Source organism: Acanthochromis polyacanthus, chromosome 20 (assembly GCF_021347895.1).
Source record: "Acanthochromis polyacanthus isolate Apoly-LR-REF ecotype Palm Island chromosome 20, KAUST_Apoly_ChrSc, whole genome shotgun sequence".
Taxonomy (NCBI): Eukaryota; Metazoa; Chordata; class Actinopteri; family Pomacentridae; genus Acanthochromis; species Acanthochromis polyacanthus.
Genome location: NC_067132.1, coordinates 7,899,728 through 7,923,195, shown reverse-complemented (window position 1 = coordinate 7,923,195; position 23,468 = coordinate 7,899,728). Strand labels below are relative to the sequence as shown.

Genomic DNA, 23,468 nt, shown 5'->3' with positions numbered 1-23,468 from the left:
TCCATCCTGATCATTGTCAGTGACATTCATTAAGGCAATATGCATCTCCACTGAGTTTCATTTAGACCCTTTGGACCCCTAATGGAACCATATATAGAGGAACTAAATTTAAGAAGGAGTCCTGTTCACCTGTGGCGCAAGTTCCTGAGGTAGAAATTAGGGGTCAGTTATTGGCACCGATATTCAGCATTTTGATGTATATTGGCATTTGCTTGTTTTTTAATTTGAATGAGAAGGCGTGTCCAAACTTTTGACTGATAATGTACGTGCTTCGAGGCTAAGGTAAGGTGGCAAACTCTCTTAAAATTGTAACGACATCCCAGTTCTCTACAACTACTAGTAATGTTACTGTGAGCCCAATAACATTACATGAACATAAGCGGCAGCTCTGCTCCTAGCAGTTCCTTCAGATGTCTGTAAATCACCTAAAACAAGATTACTGATATAATCTAAATATGATAAATAAATACAGTGATAAAACTTTCAGGTGCTAATTATTTGTTTAATTTTTCATTTATCTTTGTAAGACATGTTGCTGAGCCTGAGAGCTCCCTGCACTTTTAAATAAACATATACTTAAAGGCATTTAAATGAAGGTAAGTGTTAGTTTGTATTTTTCAAAATTTTGATGCCAATATTTTCACTTTTACTGCAAATGAATATCGGCTCCAAATATTGGTTATCAGCCTCCTTCACTATTAACAATCGATACTGGTATTGGCCCTGAAAAACATGTTGGTTGATCTCTAGTATAAATGTACCTGTTGTCATCTGTACCACCTTGAGTTACGTTATTTCCCTACCAATCAGCACATAAATATATCTGCACTGCAGCCTTTTAATGAGGCACATAGCTAATGTCACTCTCTCCAAAATGTGGAGAGACAAGCAAGAAAATAGTCCATCTTACAGGACATAAAGTTCTTGCAGTGGAGAAGGGCTACAGATGTCCAGTCCAAAGAGACAGACTTTAGACCAGGGCTCAATCTGGTCTGAAATTTCGCTCTCAAGATTTGTTTTAATTATTTTAAGAGATAATACTGCCAAGATTCTTTTGCACGCGGACACAAGTACCTCTACATGGTACAAGCTCTATTTTTACTTCGACAGTGTAGAGTTAAAAGTTCCCACCAAGTGTGAACATACTTGTTTGTGTTCATCTCTCCTTTGTAACATTAGTCTCTTACCTGCAAATCCAGCAGCTTATTCCCCCCAGAAAGACCATCTTATGTTGAATAAAAACAAGTTGCCTCACATTGACCTGCTTTTAGAAGCCCAGGCTTCACCTCAACAGGAGAACTGTTGGGATCATCTGCATATTCTTTTGATCTCGCACCAGGTCTCTAGGAGCAGCCGTCATTAAGGAAGTTTGCACAGCGTTCCTCTTCCTCTCACTGTGGCTGAAGCTCCACCATGTGCACTGTTTTCGGCTGGTGCCCTTCACTCCATCGCAGACCCTTCAAAGTACTTTACTCTGCTACCGCCTTTCGCTTCAAAGCCACCCTAAGTTGGGTTGAAAGCCAAAACCACTCTTGTCTGTCCTTCACCGCTAAGCTGACGTGTTTGTGTCTGTGCTGTGTTGCCCTTGGGGTGGGTTACCTCCACCTCCACCCCTTCCATCTCCTCTCTTCTCCTCCCTACCTTGCTGTTTATCTGTCTCTGGGCTCATCACGTCCCTGAACCTGCTCTAATTAGCATCCCACACAACACTGTTTATTTACTCAGGTACCGTCAGAAGGGGAGGGAGGTGAGAATGAAAGAGAGAGGAGGAAAAAGGGAGAAAGAGACAGAGAAAGCTGGGAACAGGAAGAGAGGGAGAAATGATTCAGAGAATCAAAGAGCTATGAGACTCTCTCATACCGGATGCAGGGGGTAATGATAGTTAGAAAGACATGATGCAGAAAGTCGAGAAAGTGAGAAACAGAGAACTTTCCCGCCTCTCCACGCCTCCTCTCTGCTTTTTCCAGCGTTTCATCTGAGATGCAGAGTGCCTAAAATTAGCAAGCTGGCAGCTTCCTTCCTTCCTTCCTTCCTTCCAGGGCCCCCATTAAAGTTCTCCCATTGCATTGAGTGATCATTAAGGTGGGACTGGGAGCGCAGGTGTTTTCTTAGTGTCCCAGTCGAGGCTGAACAAAAATATGTTGCAATATTCATCTGTGGGAGTGTTTGTGTGTCTGAGCAGGTTTTCTACTTGTGAATATATGTGCACTAATATGCCACGCACTGTACATCTCACAAAGATGAAGAGGCAGATTAATAAATGAAGGACGAAGGAGGAGGAAAGAGCTAGATAGTAATGGACAGGCCCTGTCGATTACGTCTGCAGACAGTGCAGGTTTAATCATTTGTGTATTCACTAGATCCTGTGATTGTACAACCTTTGTGCACAGCATATTTTATTGTAGCCGTGCTACATGTTGCAGCTGTGTCTCTCATGTCGTGTGCCCTACATCTCATATCATACATCTGCTAATGATCACCAATGAGATATGAGGGCTCAGTATGTTTCAAATGATCTATGCCGTACAACGTGTCATCCACTCAAGTCTGAAGGTAAAATGCAATGAATCCTACAACCTGGGCAGTCTCTCCTCAACGGTATTAATGGTGAACAGCTAAAAGAAAAATGACGTAGATTAGAATGAAAAAGAAACCTTTCGGAAGAAGTTTAAAGCTGTCATGCATTCACTTCCTGCATATAAAAGTGGATAAATCCTCAATGATGTCACCTATAGGTTTACTGAATGGCATGAATCTAAAAATGAGCAAAGAGCTGAAGCATGAATGGAGCTAAGATGCTCAATGAACTGTGTCATGACAGCATACACTTGTCACTCAAAGCAGACATTCCTTTTATAATGCATAAATGTAGGTCTTAATACCATTTATACAAGTTAATTTTTTAGAAATGTTTGTCCCCTGTACACCTTTCATGAACTAGGAAATTTATTATAGAGGTCAAAATAGTTTTTGTACCAGGTCATTCATTTTCATTTTTCCTGTAAAGTTAGGCTTTTTACCATAGAGCTCTATGAGGATGGTGCTCAGACCCTATTGTAACCCGACTGTGAATTGTTTTCGCATTTTTTTGAAAGTCCAATTTGGCGGCCTAGAAACACTCAAAAATGCCTGAAACTCTGCACACACATCAGGACAGGCGAAACATTTTCTATCTTAGGGGGCTTGCGTAAGTGTGAGTCAAACGCTCATAGCACCACCTGGAAAATTTGTAGCATCTATTACAGGCAGCACATTTCACCTACAGCTACCAAATTTGGTAGGCATATGCAGGCCATCAGGCTGAACAAAACAAGTCAGCAGCATCCATATCCAAAACACAACAAGAAGTCCACCATTTTGAATTGACTGTTTGAAATGTGATGATTTTTGCTCAATTTCAAGAGCTATAAATTCAATGGGTGTAGCTTCAAATCACCTCACATTTGGCCAGTGCATACAACAGGACTTAATGATCAAAAGTTAACAAAGTGTTCCTCAAAGGGCATGGCCATGGCGGCCTGTCGAAGTTTGATCCTTCGCCATAAAACATCAGGTGCAGTGTAAATGCCCTGAACAGCTCCAATCTGCCTCAAACTTTACATGTATGATCAGTGTCCTGGCCTGATCACCTCCATGTGATGAAATACATTCACAATCTTAGCGTCACCTGCTGGCAACAGGAAATGCTATTTTTTTTACACTTTGATGTACTGTTGTTAGCTCGTTGCCCATATTCATCACAAATGTGGTGATGTAAGCCTTAAGACATTGGTGATGATTCACAGTGAAAATGGTGACTCATCCTCAAAAGGCGTGTCTGTGGTGGTGTGCCAAATTTCAATGTTTCGCAATGAAAATTTTACTATTTATGTCTCAGCTGTACATGATCCAATCTGGACCAAACTTCATTTGATGAACAACAGTTTGGGTCTGAACACATCCACAGTCATAAATTTAGAAATACTCATAGGGCTGCCTATTGGTAACAGTGAGTTATTGTCATTACATTTGAACGGTCCATTGCCTGAAACCTTGTCCTATCATTCTGGAAATTGGTCATCTCAGTCTTCACGCCTTGACGATGCCACAGTGTGAAGATTTTGATGATCCATAAAACGCTGTTGCCGTGGCAGCGAATCGTTGCCGTGACAGAGTACTTTTGTCAGGGTTAGAAATGCTCAAACACTCGCCAAAATTGCCACAGACATCAGAACTGGCGAACAATTTTATATTGTAGGGGAATTGCACATGTATGTGACAAAATGGCTCAATAGTGCCACCTGGAAAATTTCAAACAGGAACTGCAGCCAGTACGTGTCACGTAGAACTATGAAATTTGGCATGTGTAACTCGTCACGTCACACAAAAATGTAATTGGCATCTATGCCCAAAACACAACAGGAAATTGGCCATTTAAATTATGTCATTCTTTGACATTTTCAAAAGCTATGAACTCAACAGGGTAACCCCAAGACCATGACATTCTGTGACACTTCATGACCTTCAGCCAACATACATATGTTTAAATCCAGCTGAGATTACCCAGCATCGCATTTTGTATCCCTGTGGCATATGTTACAGCTGCCTTTGTGGCCCATATAATGTGTTCATGGCCCAAAATAGTGATGTCAACACAGGCTAAATGTCCATTGTACTCAATTTGTAATATAAATGAATCGGTTATAACATAAATAGACACAGCTATATGCATTAGGAATTGTTTTTTTTTTAAATTACGTCTGTGTGACAGCAGATGTAAATAAAGGATCAGGCTTAGGTTCATGTCGAAACAATTAAGTCAAAGATTGGCACAATGGGTCCAGATCCCAATTTAAGGGTTAGGATTGAGACATTCCTAGTTCTAAGCCGCCTGTAAGTCTTAAGGTCAACAGGGTTTCCTCCAGGATTTTTTTAAACTGTGGGGGAGGTCTGCCCGAGTGGAAGACGGGGGGGGGTGACGACGACAAATTTTGAAATGTGAAATATGACTATTTCAAACTGAATGTTTTTCTAAATACATTATTTATTATCAGGTTTCCAGTACATTAATTGAAAATAATAACTGAAAAGACTATTTTGCAGTAACAACAAACACAATGACAAATTAAAGCAGCATCTAGAAGAGGCGTCAATCTGCCAGTGCCACAGAGCTTGTGCCTTTGCTTTATCCTAGTGCTGTGGCAACAACAGTAAACAAAGAGGCAAAAAGTAAAAGGCTGTAGCAGAACTGTATACAGCTGTGCCCTTCTGTCTCCTCATTATCATTTCTATTGACTTGAGGGAATTGCATCATGACAAAAGTCTCAAGAACATTGAGCTTGTAAGGTTACCTGAGTCTCTTCCTCTGGAACCTTTCTCTTCTTGAGAAAATAGTTTAATATACTCATCTGAAAATGTGACCAGAAAAGAGTCATGGCAGAAAATTACCTGGGCATGACCTACGCTAACGTTATGTTGTGCTGTTCAAAATGTCTATCTGAAACGTAACGGGTTTCCTCTATCAACAGAAAATTTAATTTTACAGTTAAAAAATAATCTACAACAAAATATTATCTCTCTACTGTATAACCAAAGACTCGACATGCTTTATTAGGCCTAGATTAATCTCTCTTTAACAAGTGTCATTGGTACAAAAATAAAATAAAAATAAAAATAAGAATCTCTCTGAAATAATGATAATGCGTATCCTATATTAAACAATGAATAACACATTTATCACGACTCAGGATTTTTTCTGTAGCCTAATCCATCTATATTTCGTTTTCACTGGTTTGAAAAAAAACTGTATCAAATACAACCTAGTTTACGTACCTTTCTTTCACCCTTTTCTCTCCCTCCACGTCGGACTGTTGTCTCTACTCTCTTCGCATTTCGCGTGCAGCAGTTGAAGAGGCAGGTGCCAGGCAGTGACTCCGGTGTTCTGGTGTTGGTTTTTCAAAATAAGGGTAGGCTATTTGCAGCGTAGCCTCACATTTCACGAAAAACACCACGTTTTGTGCCGAAATCACATTTAATACAATAATCGTCATTAATATAAACATAAAACAACATAAAAACAAGGTAAAAAAAACATTATTCTGAAGGTGTGGCGGCTTTTATTTTGCCGTGGCGGTGCGCCACAATCAATTACATGTAGAGGAAACCCTGGTCAATACTCATTATTTTATTTCCCGGAATACCATTTTGTATAAGTTGTGTATTAAAATGCAGCAAAGGAAATAGAAAGAGCTATTAAGTATCTAGTTTCACAGTAACCTTGTAGGTGGCCATCTAGTGTTCTTGTGTGTACAGAGGTGTCGGCATAAAGAAGGACACATATTGCCTGTTAAGTCCATGTTTGTTTCCTGGCCCATCTTACAATCCTTATTTTTGAGTTCAACACATGTTTATCTGCTTCCGCACTGACACAGAAGACAACGTCCTGTCACACATCCACTAGTATCCTTGTTTTTGTCTGTTATCTCCTCCTGTACCATCATACCAAAGTGTCGTCATTTCCCACCCTGTTCCTGTTGGTCGCTAGGCAAAATGAGCTCACAGCAACTTCCTGACATCAGTGACTCTGCACATTTATGAAACAAAGTATCTGTCACTGCAAGTACTTTTTCACAGACTTCAATGCAGCAGTTGAGCATTTTAAATTGCCAAGCCTTTCCCTGAATGATGCCCTGTTGCTGCATATAACCAAAGACTTCAGTCACAAATGGCAAACTTAACAGCTAAAAGGGTCCAAACTAGCTCCTCCTGCAACAAGTTAGAATTGTGGAAATTTCAATCATTCAAGTTTTTCTGTCTTATCAGTGTCTAGAAACACTCCTTGTCATCTCCTCACTCTGAATTTTGACAGCTCTCATTGCTCGTTTCTTTTTCTCCTCCAGCTCCGCTCCATTTTTCCACCACTCTTTAGTGCTGTTTGACCTATTCAGAAGGGTCCAAATGTCACAGCTGAGGGAAAGGTCAGGTAAAGGTTTAGTGTTGAGCAAAGTCTGGATGGCTAACATGGTGGTGGGGGTGTGGGGTGGTGGGTGGTGGTGGTGGGGAGGTGCATTAACACTTGAGACCTTGAACACACACCCATACCCGCCTGCACACACTCGGACACACTGCTGTCACCTCCACTCCACATCGACGCCACTCAGCTCTGAGCCGGCAGCCATGTCATCTGTGTGCACGTGACTGTGTGTGTGTGTGTGTGTGTGTGTGTGTGTGTGTGTGTGTGTGTGTGTGTGTGTGTGTGTGTGTGTGTGTGTGTGTGTGTGTGTGTGTGTGTGTGTGTGTGTGTGTGTGTGTGTGTGTGTGTGTGGTGGGGGGAATGGGGGGGTCATGTGTTCATTTGGTTCATCTGTGAACACGGATGATTGAGGATGTTACAGCTTTCCAGGGGATGACACATGGCCTTGTTGGACATCAGGTCAGAGGTCGACGGTTGTCGGGGGTTTACAGCATCCTGCCTTCAAAGGGCAGAGCCTCGGTTTTTATTGAGGGTCCTGCTTCTCTGTAGTGACCACTGGCTATGAAGTGAATGTTTTTTTGCCTTGCTTTGGAATATTTTCCCTTGAAAATAGTTTAGATACAAATCAAAGTCATTAGTATATTTATTTCCTTATTCTTAAGATGTAAGTCAATAAAAGCAAAACATCCAGAGTCTCAGATTCATTCTATACAAGGAATAGCAGGTTAGCAGTGGGATTTCTATATTGATTAATCTACATCCACATGCAGGACAGAGCAGCTGGATCCTAATTGGAATGGATTTCTCCCCTGCATTGATTTGCTCAGGTGACAGTGGATGACATATGGTTGTGTGTGTGCCTCTGTGTGTGTATTTTTGTGCATGCAGTGAATACCATATAGTGATGTAATTTTCTCGTGTGTGTGTGTGTGTGTGTGTGTGTGTGTGTGTGTGTGTGTGTGTGTGTGTGTGTGTGTGTGTGTGTGTGTGTGTGTGTGTGTGTGTGTGTGTGTGTGTGTGCACTCCTTAGGTCTCTCATTCAGTAGCACTCTGGGATGAAACAAGGACCTCTGCAAACACTGATTTCATTTTCCCCATGACCGCTTTCACTCCAGACCCTAAGTCCCCTGCATGCAGACACACACACACACACGAATGCACACGCACATTTATATACACATCCACCTTAAGATGAAGAGCAAAGATGAGCAGTTAGCATGCATGCAGGAAGAAGCAATCGAGCTCAGATAACTCTTAAATTCACTCATGAAGAAAAAATTGGAATGATCTAATTTCCTCTTGGACTGCAAGATTCACAGTGTGTTCCTTTATTGTGTTTTAATAAATGGCTAAAAAAAGCCCAGAGAGAAAATTCTTACCTTTTTAACTGCCTCTCTCACATTTACTAATCCCACATGCTGTGTATATGTGTTTGGAAGAGTGTAAGAGTGAGCAAGAGGGAGGAGGCCGGTGAAAGATGGCCGCTGGACATGGCTTCTCACAGCCGGCTGGCCCCGACCCCCCGTGATCTGCCCTCTTATCTAGCCCAGATTCTGGCCTTTCATCTGGGGTAAAACCTGGGGGAGCTTGGCCTCTGCTGGGTTTTTAGCCCTCCCTCCCACATACACACACAGACACTTCATTCCAGACCCCCTCCCTCTCCAGGCTCTATCTGTGAGTCCCAGATGAGCGTTGCTCTCACCTACAAGGAAGATAACAAACCTCACACTACTCTGCTCTGCTTTCGTCAAAACACTTTAGATATGTTTTTTTTTTTTAACTAAATACATGAGAAAAAGAAACAACCTCACTTTTCTTATTGTTTGCTACATTTTCACATGAGAATGTGTTTTCAGTTTAGCTTTATGAAAAACTGCCTTGGTTGTTTTGTATTTGGGTCCAGGCCACTGTCTGCATATAAGGGAAACAAACTGCTGGACTCTGCAGTTTAAACAGTACTTGGCTAAAAGCGAGGCAAAGCGGAATCAGAGAATGCACCAGGGATGCTACCCAAACACGCTGCTCACCGTGTTTTGACATTTCACAGAGCGGCGCTTTCACCTCACACTAAATTGCATTACTGACTAACAATAGGTAGGTTGTTTTGACTGGTCAGCCTATCAGTCTTGGCTGGATCGCCTCATCATGTGACCCAGCTCCAGGTTTGAAAGTTTTTGTGTGTGTATGTGTGTGTGTGTGTGTGAGTGTAGCTTCTGCAGTTCGCTTCATACCATTCCATTCCATTCCAGGTGGATGCCTGGCCCATCCCCACACTGCCCTCCTGCTCAACCCTGACCTGTTTCTAGCATAAACAGCAGATTCTCACCTCTCACCCCTCTGGCTTTACCTGATAATCTGTCTCTGTGGATCACTCCCTCTCTACACACACAAGCACCCTTTTTCTTCTTTTTCCTCCTCAGTCTCTTACATTCTCTTCAGAAACCAGACTTTTGCACCCTAGCCCTGATCTCTGACCCCACTCAGATTAGAGTGGTTGGCGTTTCAAATCCAGCAGCAGATTGAGTAGCATCTGTGGCCTCCCTGTGTATTTCTCCACTAGCCTTGTTGGGTTATTCTTTCCAAGTTAAGACATGGTCGTAGCAGGTCATGGTGACATTTAAAATGACAGGTTTTTACTTACAAAATTTTTCAGGTAACTGTTCTCTAAGCCATGTTGATCAATTTGTGTTGGGGAATTGCAGTGTGTTTGGAAAGTATTCAGACTTTTACTTTAAAATAGTTACATAAACTTTTTGCCCATTTGTCTACAACCACCCATAATTACAAAGCAAACATGTCTTTTCTAATTAGATAAAAGTCAAAGCGTTTACTAGGGATTGACGACTTGATAACCAGGCAGATTTTCTAATTGGATACTTACCATTTGTCTTGATTATCAATACTGTTTTGTTTTTGTTTTTTTTAAAAAAAGATTCCTTGAAGTTAAAGTGTGCTACTTTGGCTATGATGCAACTGACTTTCTATCTGTGATCACCACTCAGTGGTCTTGAGCAATGTCCTCTCCATAGTTCTATCTGATTGAGGATAAACATTAAAAAATTCCCTTTTACTAAAGAAAGAGAAACATAAATAAAGGCATTACAACAAAGTTTGTGTTGTGCTAAATGGTGACAGTAGGATTTTTATTTTTATTGCATATTGTTTCCAAATATCAGTTGCTGGTCTCTTTGATTACCCACAAGTATCCAGCCCTGAATAACCCATGTCAGTCGACCTCTAGTATTTAGATCATTTGTTGTGCCACTCTGATTTGAGCTGTATTGAAGTGTCCCAATTTTGATTTAATGTCCTAGGGATTCTGCCCCTTCTAATCCCTTATTGGAAGCAAGTTTAATTGACTCGACATGTAGTCAGGACATTCTTGTGTCTCTATAGATCTTTGAAGTCAAATTCTGCTGATGAATTTATCTTGGCAAGGGCAGAAAAACAATTCTAAAGCTTTGAATATTCCAAGGGGAGTATAAGTTAAGATCCACAGTTTAGTCAGTGTTTTTCCTAGAGTTTAGGGAGGAGGAAAGAGAGCTCACTATCAAGGCAGATTCCATAATCGCACAAGAAAGACCTTTGCCCGGAAGGTGACAAAGAACTGCTCTGACCACTTGTCATTTAGTCAATTAGACCCTTATGGTGGAATGGATAGACAGATTGTAAGACTAAGTAAAAGACTTACAGCAGCATACCTAGAGTTGGCTTTTCAGTTCTTAGTATGATGTCTGCAGTCACAAATCTCACTTCCTTGTGAAATGTCAAGTAAGGGATATGTGTCAAGTACTATTTTTTGTTTGTTTTTTGTGCTAAACTACAATTTTATAGTTAAATATGTGTTTGGCATGAACTCCACAAACTACATCACACATAAACCAGGTGCGACTTATTATGGTGCCTAATAGCATAATGGATAAAACATTGTGGTAGCCATGCTCTTTACGTGTATCAAGCAGTATGTGAAGGGGTCTGAAATCTTTCTGTAAAGGGCATTCGTTTGTGTGACTTTGACAAATACTCAAAATGGCATTGACCTCTCTCATAGTTCTTTATCTAAAGAAAAATTGTAACTTTTTTAACCACTGCAACATTTTGTTGTTTTTTAATGGATGGCGGACAAACTCCTCGTGTAGCTACTAAGTGAACTCAAATTCTTGTTTTAAATATATTCAAAATGCATAATGGAGGAAGTCAATATGAAGTTAGTGTCCAAATATAATTCTATCTTTGGGTTTATGTCTGCCTTTGACTGTAGTGTCTCTTCTGTCCTCCCAGCTGTTTTCAGATCATCGATAACTGACAAAGGTTTACAGGTTTGGCTCATAAGTATTTGTGACTCTGGCTTTTTTCCACTGTGTTTCTTTTCTGTTAGTGCTTGAACCACCTGAGGAGACTAGAGAATGATTACAGGGCAAGTTGACCACTACTGCTACATCAACAAGTGAGCAGACCATTGCCTGCTCCACTTTCTTCTCTCATATATTTCCTTATTTTGCTCTACCCTCTCCCATGTGGGTAAACTGCATACGGAGAGAGTTGTCATATTGTTAGTTATGCAGACAGAGGCACACGCCAAGAGGAGCATCCCAAAATGTGAATCAAAGTACGAAAAGAGCAGAGACACACACACACACACACACACACACACACAGAGGAATAATGTAAAGACAGGATGGAAGGGGAAGGAGAGCCGAAACACAGGGAGATATGAAAGTAGCCCAGAGTGTTTTTTCAAATATTAATATTGCTTGACCTACACCAGTGAAGGAAACTATGTCACTGATCCAGTCACTGTAGTGAAGAACTAAACGTGGCCTGAGGCCATGTCATCATCACCGACACTCACCTGTTGTATCAGCATGCTTGCTGTGGTACAGCTCAGAGTGCATGTGGAGACTGTAGGGCCTCTGAAGATCCATGCTTGTCTGTACTGAAAATACCAGATGTTGAAGAATCAGTTACAGATACAGTTTTTCTTAGAAGCTTTTTCTGCCTATTGTTTAGCTGTCTTATAATCGGAGTGTGACAATCTGAGCAGTCTGTGATAACTGAATGCTTTTGTCATAGTTCTGAAATGGTTTGCTTTACAACAGGGCAGTAGTCTGGGCTCAAGGCAGTTTTGTTCCATCCAAAAGGTTTGCCTGTGCATTTCTTATCCCGATTACCTTTCAGCTGCTCTTACGTTGTGGTGTAAGGATGGAAATGTTGACGAGTCAGTCAGTCAACCAATTTTGTTCTAATTGTAATATCTTAGCAGCTATTTTTTGTCTTCAAAGGATGGATACAACTGACTTTGGTAATTGCCTGACCTGTTGTTTACCATAGGCACCTTCGATGAAACTATTCTTCAGATTGGACAAAATTCACTTTGTGCACTTTCACTGTCCTCAGAGAATGAATCTTAATAACGTTGTTTATCCCACTTACTCACTTTTTGTGTTGTGGCAACGGAAGTTCAACCTGTTAACTTGTGAAAAATATCAACTGACTTTGTCTGAACAACATTGTCTTCAGACATTAATTGTTTCTGAATGATGAATCCTAATCACTTTGGTGATCCCCAGATATTTCATATAGAGTGGCCACTGTATAATGTTTTACTACGATTGAGTGTGTTACACTTTTTCATTGTTACACGAAGATGAATTGTCATAACTTTTGTGATCTTCTGACTTTTTATTTAGCTCCCTCTACTGGTCAAACCTTAATGTGTCCAATACTTAAAGTTGACCAACTACTAGCAAAACAAATGATATTCCTGTCAGCCCTGTGCTTTGTGTTTGGGGCTGATAAGTGAGCGTTGCTATGCTAGGATGCTAAATTCTAATAACGTCTGTGATAAACATTACAGGATGAACTTTTGATTAATACTCTTGTCATTGTGAGCATGTTACGGAGCTGCTAGCTGGCTTAAGACTTGTGATCCTGTTTACATCTTTCAATGACGTAGGACCAGAAAAGAAAGCAAGAAAAAATTACTTCACAGATAAATTTCATTATCAGTGATAATGATTTTTTTTTAAGTGATAATGATCACTTTTAAAGCTTACCAGGGCCTTGCCGCTGGCTATATTTTAGACATGCTAACCCCGTACGTCCCCTCACGCAGCCTTAGATCCCTGGGTGGGTCCCTCCTAGTTGTTCCAAAGTTGAGGCTAAAATCCTGATGGATCCTGATGGAGAAGTCAAGGATGACCTTGACTTCTCCATCAGGACCCCACGGCTTTGGAATGACCTGCCTGAGGAGATAAGGCTCGCCCATTCAGTAGATTCTTCTAAATCACTGATTTAAACCCACTTTTATAGACTTGCCTTAATGTAAAGTTCTCTTTTATTTCTCTTTTATCACTGTGTTCTACCTGTCAAAGCACTTTGTGAATGTTCTTCTGACAGGTGCTGTACAAATAAAGTTATTATTATTATAGAAAGTGAAGGTTACTGCTTGTAAAGCATTTTCTTTTGCTCCTCATGGGTTATTAACGATTCTCCTTTTTGTACATGGCTACATATGCCCAAGGATAAATCATTTTACAAAAACAAGTTGATTTGTCATCATTATGAAATCCTATGCGACAAAGTATTTTAATCTGCTGTCGACCTCCTCCTGTTCCTTTCCCTCACTACTTCCTCCTGCCACATGCTTGTCATCGTGGTGTCGGTCTGTTTGTGTGAACACATCGGTGTACAGAGTGTTGTAAAAATACTGCCAATCCAGAACACCACAAGATTTAAACAACAAATATGGGCAAATTAAATGCTTTCATCTTGTTTAATATATTTGCATGTAACTCTGTGAGCCTCAAGCTGTGTTTGTGTATTGTTTGTTCCTGTCACATTTTTTCAGATTTTCACTCACTGTGGATTTGTGTTTCACTGCAAAGTATAGTCTATGGAAACAGCACAACCATGGCTGGGAGTAAAGACAGCTCTCGGTGCAGTATAACAATTATTTTGCACAAAGAAATAAATGAAATTTTAATTTCTTAAAATATTTGTTCTAAAAGTTTCTTTTGGACTTTACCATACTGTAAACACAATAGAGGCACCATGTGCCGAGATATTTTACTACACGTTTCCAGTTTGTTTCTAGACCTGTATCTGCTCTGTGTAAACATGGCCTGAAGTTAAAAAATGTCCCTGAATCTTGATTGAAATTGGATTGCTCTTGACTCCATGTTCAATTTTTTTATATACACTCAACAAAAATATAAATGCAACACTTTTGTTTTTGCTCCCATTTTTTATGAGATGAACTCAAAGATCTGAAACTTTTTCCACATACACGATATCACCATTTCTCTAAAATATTGTTCACAAATCTGTCTAAATCTGTGATAGTGAGCATTTCTCCTTTGCTGAGATAATCCATCCCACCTCACAGGTGTGCCATATCAAGATGCTGATTAGACACCGTGATTAGTGCACAGGTGTGCCTGAGACTGTCCACAATAAAAGGCCACTCTGAAAGGTGCAGTTTTGTTTTATTCGGGGGGGGGGGGGGGGGGGGTCCACTCCTCTTCAATGGCTGTGCGAAGTTGCTGGATATTGATGGGAACTGGTACATGGTGTCGTATACGCCGATCCAGAGCATCCCAAACATGCTCAATGGGTGACATGTCTGGTGAGTATGCTGGCCATGCAAGAACTGAGACGTTTTCAGCTTCCAAGAATTGTGTACAGATCCTTGCAACATGGGGCCGTGCATTATCCTGCTGCAACATGAGGTGATGTTCTTGGATGTATGGCACAACAATGGGCCTCAGGATCTCGTCACGTTATCTCTGTGCATTCAAAATGCCATCAATAAAATGCACCTGTGTTCTTCGTCCATAACAGACGCCTGCCCATACCATAACCCCACCGCCACCATAGGCCACTCCATCCACAACACTGACATCAGAAAACCGCTCACCCACACGACGCCACACACGCTGTCTGCCATCTGCCCTGAACAGTGTAAACCGGGATTCATCCGTGAAGAGAACACCTCTCCAACGTGCCAGACGCCATCGAATGTGAGCATTTTCCCACTCAAGTCGGTTACGACGACAAACTGGAGTCAGGTGGAGACCCCAATGAGGGCGACGAGCTTGCAGATGAGCTTCCCTGTGACGGTTTCTGACAGTTTGTGCAGAAATTCTTTGGTTATGCAAACCCATTGTTTCAGGAGCTGTCCAAGTGGCTGGTCTCAGACCATCTTGGAGGTGAACATGCTGGATGTGGAGGTCCTGGGCTGGTGTGGTTACACGTGGTCTGTGGTTGTGAGGCTGGTTGAATGTACTGCCAAATTCTCTGAAACGCCTTTGGAGACGGCTTATGGTAGAGAAATGAACATTCAATACACGAGCAACAGCTCTGGTTGACATTCCTGCTGTCAGCATGCCAATTGCACGCTCCCTCAAATCTTGCCACATCTGTGGCATTGTGCTGTGTGATAAAACTGCACCTTTCAGAGTGGCCTTTTATTGTGGGCAGTCTAAGGCACACCTGTGCACTAATCATGGTGTCTAATCAGCATCTTGATATGGAACACCTGTGAGGTGGGATGGATTATCTCAGCAAAGGAGAAGTGCTCACTATCACAGATTTAGACAGATTTGTGAACAATATTTTAGAGAAATGGTGATATTTTGTATGTGGAAAAAGTTTTAGATCTTTGAGTTCATCTCATAAAAAATGGGAGCAAAAACAAAAGTGTTGCGTTTATATTTTTGTTCAGTGTAAGATGTAGAAAAATTGATTACTTTGACTAAATATGCCAATTTTAAGCTTGCAGTTGGTTACACTGTCTGCCACAGGTAATTAGTTCAAGAAGTTGAAAATTTGACCATTCTTTCTGCTTCTGTAATTGTGGTAAGTTTTTGAAGATAACATGCATTTTAAACCTGCCAGGATGGTTTGGGGTTTAGAGGGTTAATGAGAAAAATTGTAAGGGCAGGCTATATGTTTGCTCAGTGCTTCTTCCTCTACACTGACTGCACTGACAACCCCATCCTGCCACTTTCTATACCTGCATTAAACAGCCAGAGGCACCCACAATTTTATTCCACTCTGTGTTGAGCCAAAGTCACAGTCAAACTGGAATCAACTATCCACACAGAGGAGGAATATCTCCAGTTTTATGGAGTCGTAATGCGGTAGGGGTACTGTATAAATAATCTCTCCGCACAGAAACACTTCCAGCTGTTAAACAATATGCCCTTTGCAGTTTTTCCCTTTTCCTCTCTTCTCTTGAATGTATAAAGCTCCTTGCTTTGAAAGTGAATACAGAGGAGGTTTTTTGTATAGAGAAATGATTTTGTTGAATATTTTCCTTTTGCAACACCTCCAGATTGTTGCACTTTGTGCTGATTAGTATTGCAGTGGAGTTGGAACGTTGCCTGCATCAAACGCTGCTATTGAAAGTCAGGTCATAAAGTGAAATTCAAAACTCGGGGTCTGTTTACAATTAGGCCCTTTGAAGCATTCCTCTGTAATCTTTCCCTCCTTTTGATATAAAGATACAGTATTGATATAAATGAAGGGAATTTTGCCTTTGTTTTTAAAGCCATACCTGTGGCTTTTGATTGATAGATGGAAACTGTACGGTAGATTGAGATAATAAAGACTTGTTTAAAACCTCACTCTGAGGTTATAGTTTCCCCATAGAGTTCAGCAGTATTTTGTATCAACACAGTCAGAAAGGCGAAACCCAGTGTGGAAAAGCCTCGTTCCCACTAGGCAACCATGAAATGTTATTTGTGAACAAGGGATGATAAAGTAAATCCAGGGCTTCTATCAGGGGCATCCTCGCTGCCTTCAGCCAGCCGCAGTGCTGGTCAGTGGAAGGGGAGATGAGAGGGGAGTCCCTCTTCATCTGGTAAAGATCCTGCCATTGGGCAGCTTTCACGCTCTACTGCCTGATCCTTCCAGGAAGTGAGGGGGCTACAAGGAGCACCCTGCAGATCCTCAGCATGTACCACGGCTGCATGCTGAGCCTATATCAAAGGGGGCAGTCTGTTCTTAGCCTGAGGGAGAGACAGTCTGCTGTTTGGGACCAGAGAGATATGGGTAATAGGACAGCTTGTCACACTTGTGAAAATGCCTGTATCTTTGACAGTGTATGTCTGCCTCTGTCCTGCCTGAGTTGTGGAATAATGGCACCATATAAAAGCAGACTTTGTGCAAAGAGGTCACATTTATATTAATGATCTTGGCAGCTTCAAACAAGAGCAACAACTCATGTAGCTATCTCAGTTATTAAATATGTTAGATTGCACAGCTTTAGCCCTGCAGACAAACACAATGTGCTATGTTGACATGGAAACTTGAAGCTTGAAGGTTAGGGTTTTAAGGGTTATGTTAAACAGGAAAAGGTTGAGTAGCCTCTGTGCCATCACTGATATACATGTTTATTTTGTGCTTGTGTTTCAGTTGGTAGAAAGTGAGTCCAGCCTATCAGATGAAGAGCCTTCAGTTCCGGAGTATTGCCCCTAAGGCCCCGGCTGTGGTGCCGTCCCCCTCCCCTGCAGTAATGTCCTGCCAGCCTCAGTGTGCCCTCCCTGAGGCTACCACCGCCTCCAGCCCCAAATCAATCATCGTGCCCACCCAAAACTATGCACTGATGCAAATAGCAGGTCAAGATGGCACATTCTCGCTGGTGGCACTGCCCCCTTCAGTCTCCTCCCAGACACCACAACAGCAAGCCCATTCAGTCCAGAAAAACCTGAAGTTACCCATTCCCAGGTACCAGCCAGTGAGAAGCAAGGGGACCACAGATAAGGTCAAATCTCCACCACTCGCCGTCAGGGTGAAAACAGCCCCTAAGGTTTCGGTGACAGCGCAGACCAAGTCATTGGTGAGTCAAGCATCAGCGTCAATGAAGAAGAAACCTCAAGAGACCAAGCACACAAAGGAATCCCCCGGGCCCAAAGAGGACCCTTCAGAGCAGGTAATTGTCATTGACCCAGCCTCCTCTGACATCTCAGTCACTGCGCTTCTACCAGACAATGCTGTCCTCTATCAGGGTTCTCAGTTGGAGCGAGTGCCAGATGGCTGTGAGCAAACTGCTACAACTGGCCTTATTCAGAACCTTCAGTATCCCCCTGCTGCTGTTAAAAGCTCTCCAGGTAAATCTCCCGAGGAAAATAGAACTACAGTGAGGCTGTGCCAGTCAAAACCAGCTGCAGCCCAACCCCAGAGTAGTATCACTGTCCTGTCCCCAGCTATCTTCAGTAAAGCAATCCAGATTATCCCATCTCCACCTAAGGGGAAACTTCCCATCCTGCCCTACTCTAAAATGAAGACCACCCTCATCCCAGCTGCCAAGCCCAACAATTTGTCCCCAGAGAAAAAAAGTTCCTCCAGCCAGCCAGGACTCACCAGCCCTTTAGATGCTACGTCCAAGACTCTCGAGACAGCTGCAGCCTTGAGTAACAACCAGGTGCAAAAATCCACTTTACAGCCCCCGGCCAAGACCACACTCATGCCTGTTCTGGGAATCCACCAGAAACCACCTGGCAAGAAGAGAGGAAGGAAGAGAAAGACAATGGAAGACATCTTAGCCTTTGAGGCCCGAAAGAAGAGGTCCTTGTCTTTCTTCCGTAGAAGGGTTCCTGAGAAACCACCAGCCGTTGTTCCAGGTTCCAAACAAAAGGAAGTTGATATTTCAAAGAAGTACCGCAGCATCCGACCCAAGCCCATGTTGGTTATGGAGACAGTTCCCCAGCTGGTTAGTATGCCTGCTATTACCCCAGATGGCCAAGAGCAGGAACTTATGCTTGGTCGTCAGCTTCCTACTACTGCCACAACCAAGGCCCTGGACCAGCCAGCCCCTGTAACCCTCCACCTGAGAGGTGGCTCCCACTCAAGAGTGTTCATAGGAAGCCGACCGCTCCACCGTTGCCCCACCTGCAACCGCTGTTTCCAGTTCAAACATCACCTCCAGAGCCACATGAACAGCCACACCAACAGTCGGCCCTACATTTGCCCCGTGTGCCGCAAAGCATACGCTCACTCAGGCAGCTTGAGCACCCACATGAAGCTTCACCACTCTGAGGTAAGACCACGTCGGTCTTTATGCTGTGAGTTCTGCGAGAAGGCCTTTGGATATGTGGGGGTGTATTTCAGTCATCTGAGAGAGGTCCACAAGGTGGTGTTGACCGTGGAGCCATCAATCAGCCATCATGAGGATGACCTGTCTGTGGAGGGGTGAGACTATTATGGATTGTGATAACTAGCTTACAACTACCTAACAACTGTATCCAAACAGTCATAGCAAGTTATCAATAATTTTTATTTCTTATTTTCCTCACTAGGCCGAACTCACCAGAGCCATCTGATGAACAAGATCGAGAAGATCCTGTGGAGTTGCAAATTAAATGTGGCCGCTGCCAGGCCATCACTCCCACCTTTGCCGACATGAAGATGCATTTGCTGTATGTGCACGGGGAGGAGGTCCACATTCGACTTCACGACAGCCAACCCTTACGAGGGGGCCGTGAGGCTGAGAACGAGCTCGTGAAGCATGCTGCCCACTATTGGCGACAGTTAAACGAGAAACGTAATCTGGTGAAGTGCGGCAGTTGTGATGAAGAGTTCTTTTCCTTCTCCAAGCTGAAGAGGCACATCATGTCCCACCGCTGTGGAAGGGAGGGGGAGGATAGCAGCATCCTCTCATCTCCAGATAGCAGTGGAGGCTTCGGGGTCCTTGCAGCAGGTACAGCCTTTAACTGTGTGCTTTGCAGCGAGGTGTTGGACACTAAAGAGGTGGTTTTGGAGCACTGGAGAAGTCACCACCACTGTGAGCAGCCCGGCCTTCTGTGGGATGCCCTGAGCTCCTACACCGGCCATGAAGAAGGTGAGACAGACCGGGATCTGGACACTCCAGCTCCAAGCCCACACTAGCCAGCCTAGCCCTTGGATGGGCATGGAGTCCTTCACTGTGGCTCCTCCTCATATACACTCAGTCCTAACAATCAGCAGCACAGGGATAGAGAGTTTCTCTTATGTCTTTTAGCACTCGTTTCATATTTCACCAGTTGAGACATTGAACTTGATCCAAAAGAGAAAAGAAAGAAGAACAAAATGTCAAACAAATGATGAAAATTGGCCTTTGTGTTAAAAGTCATAGGAGATATTCTCACTAGGTCAGAGAATCCAGTTTTATAAACAGTATAATTTGTCATGTTACTTTGATTGCACTGTTTTGTTTTTGGATTTCATTTTGTTTGGAGCTATGTATTTAATATCCTGTCAGAAATTAGATGATTATTTTTTTCTACTGCTTATTTAAATGTTATTAAGGATAATTTATAACCTAACTGACACAGTAAAACTGTTAAAGGGTCATTTCACCCTTTAGTCTGTTTAGCCATGGAGGCAATTTGGTTTTATGTGCTTGTTGTGGGAGCAGAACTCCATAAAAAAATACATTTTTAAAGTTTAAAAATGCATCATCTGTGAATGCAGTAACAGTGATGAAACTTTCACTTTTCCAGGTGGAATAGGTAGAGGCCAGAACCTTGGTGACAGTGACTACGTACAGGATTAGTGGTGAACTGCTGTAACTACAAGTTAATTTTAAGCCACAAGAGCGCCTAGAGCATCTCTCCATTTTTTCTCTCTTCTTTATTACTGTTTATTCATTGCTGCATTTTATTCACCACTGTATGCAATTTCTTTGAACAAAAAGTTACTGAAGAGTGAAAATAAAGCTGTCTGGTCTAATGAGCTTTGTCAGCTAAGCTTGGGTGTTAGAGGAACAATATTTTCACTTCATTCATGAGACATATTTGTGCTTTTGACACCTATTTAATTCTTGGTACATCCAGGCATTCCCTCTGTGGATTATCCAGAGGAATCAAATGGATTATTATTTATAGGGGCATTTTAAGCCTTGATTAAATAGCAGAGCGATGAGGTGCGACAAATGCCCTCAGTCAGACAAATTGTAATTTAGTGGCACAAACAAGTTCCATTCACCTATGTTTATGGAGATGGTGTTTGAAAGTACAAAGATGTCATCCTCACTGAAACTACCAAATCTGCATGGCTAGATGCCTCTGTATGAAAACGATAAAATGTTCAATTAGGGTGGAATGAATCTTGAAAGTACTGAGAAATATGAATAGGAGTACAACATCTACATTTACAGAGGCTGACAGCTGATCCACAGATCTTGGAACATTACAAGTCAATATCTGTACAATCCTCTGATATAATACTGCTCATATAGCAGAAAATCTAACTTTTCAGTTATGATTTACGCTTCCACCTCACAGTCCGATTAAGGGGCAGTATCAGGGTCCTGTTTCAACTTGGACCACTGAAGGAACACTTTTGTAACCAGCACCCAAGTGACATCCTTGTGGCCTTCTGAAAAAATAGGTGTTCATGCGTAATGTGGCTTATCATCAGTATGGTCCTCTGTAGGCCAGGTTCTATCCTGTTGACTTGTTGATTAATGCCAACATGTGTATTCTGTGACATGCCAAGGGTCTATTCACACTAGTGATTGTAGAAGTGAGTTTTGCATTTAAGCTTTTTAAACCACTGACAGAATACCGTTTGTTGATTTAGTAAATACGCAGTTAAAACCATTGAATTGCCTACCTGTTGTTGCCAGCTCATGTAATGCACCTGTGGAATTGTGTGCACCCAGGCTCTGACTAGAGTTAATATAAACTGTTGTCAAGTCCAGAAAAATATGCTATTTTATACTCTAGATTAATAAAGAGGTCTTTTAGTATGTTTATGCTTGTGATTGGTCCCTAAAGAACCGGCACTGAGACATTTGTTACATTTGCTTCTTCTGATTTTGAGGGATGCTTACTGTCTTGTTTCTTGATTGGGAGGCCATTACAAAATGGCAAGTAGCTTGGTTAACATTTGTCTGTGTTTATCTTTTCATATGAAGAAAAAAAATCACAGGGTCAAGTGAATGTACCTGAATGTTTAAAAAAAAAACCTACCAAAAGTATATATATGCTATATAGACTTATTCTATAGATAGAATGTATAGATATATTGAGAATATATATATATATATATATATATATTTACATAGAGTAACTAGTGAATCAGCTGCTTTGTTCTATCACGGTGGAGGAGGACAACCAGATGCATATATCATTGCCAACACTGGCAACAAAAGCCATGTAGAGCTGTCCTTATGTGTCTGACACAAAACGTGGGATTGTGGATGAAGGACAAAGCACTGGTGTGTACATGTCTGAGTGAGGCAGCTACAGTACACTTCAGGGTTATTCCATTTCAAATCATCGGGAATTTTCTGCTCCGCTATCTCTGATTTGTCAGAATTTTTTTTTTCAAACTGAAACAAATTGTGTTTTCTGAACCATATGTAGCTGCATGTCACAATAACACAAAAAAATCAGATTTTTTTTTAAAAAAAGCATAATCACAGAAATCAAAGCTATTTTCATTCAACTTTCATAACTGATTAAGCAGGGATGAGAAATTACATGTGGGACAGCTAATGGAAATTAGCCTTTTGTTAAATCCGACGTACTTCCTGCAACCTTGTGTAAACTAGTATGAGATTGTGCATTCATTATATGCACTGTTTCATCCAAATAAATAAATTGTACCACAAAAACACGCTGGTAGTAGGTTTGATATTTCAAGCTACAGTTTCACAAACACTTTTATAAATATCAATATTTTGTTCTGTTAAAGTCTGGCGCAAATCAGAGATGGCCGAGCTGGAAAAAAGTGATGATTTGAGATGCAGTGACCCTGTACCGTTCACTGAGGTCTGAGTGTTCATCAGTGAGTTGTCCTTCGTTTTCAAGCCCTCAACACAAACCAGGAAGTGACAGAATTAAGGGTCAGTCTCTTCTTTCCTCAGCTACATGAGAAACAAACATGACTGTCAGCACAAGTCGGAAAGTGAAAAATCCCACATTAGGTGATATAATGTGTTTGGCTCACTTGGTATGTTGACTGTGTCCAAAAAAGAAAAAAAAAAAGACTGAAAGTGTTCGTGCTTGTGACTGTTTATGTACCTGAAGAACCTGATGTTTAAGAGAATAAAGATATGCTTTGTTCAAGAGACTGTGATTGTAATGTTTCTTTGGGACAGTTGCATTTAAACATGGACTGCACAGTGCCTTGGTGGTCAGCACGGTCACCTTACAGCTAGAAAATCCCAGGTTCATGTCCTGGCCATCCTGGTATCTTTCTGGGGTTTGCATGTTCTCCTGTGCAAGTGTGGGTTTGCTCCAGGTTCTCCAGCTTCCTCCCACAGTCCAAAAACCTGTTCAGGTTAATTGGTGATTCTAAATTTTCCATAAGTGTGAATGTGAGTGTGACTGTTTGTCCCTATATGTAGCCCTGTGATAGACCTGTCCAGGTGTCTCCTGCTTTCACCCTAAGTCATCTGGGATAGAAGGTGGAGAATGCTGCCAGGTGTTCAGTTAGGTTCAGGCATGGTGACTAAGGCCATACGTATGATTCTCATCAAACCACACTGACTCCCCGTGTCCTGTGGATGGGGACATTGTCATCC

General features: G+C 41.9%; 1 protein-coding gene across 1 annotated transcript in view; it reads left to right on the top strand.

The window, feature by feature from the left end:
* The window catches only part of znf438 (zinc finger protein 438), a 56,990-nt gene extending 33,978 nt beyond the window's left edge, over positions 1–23,012 (top strand). Inside the window, exons 3-4 of the mRNA XM_022192199.2 lie at positions 17,372–19,147; positions 19,255–23,012. Of these exons, the coding sequence (XP_022047891.1) occupies positions 17,400–19,147; positions 19,255–19,843 (2,337 nt within the window). The 5' untranslated portion in view covers positions 17,372–17,399 and the 3' untranslated portion in view covers positions 19,844–23,012. The remainder of the gene's footprint in view (positions 1–17,371; positions 19,148–19,254) is intronic.
* The last annotated feature ends 456 nt before the right edge of the window (positions 23,013–23,468 follow it).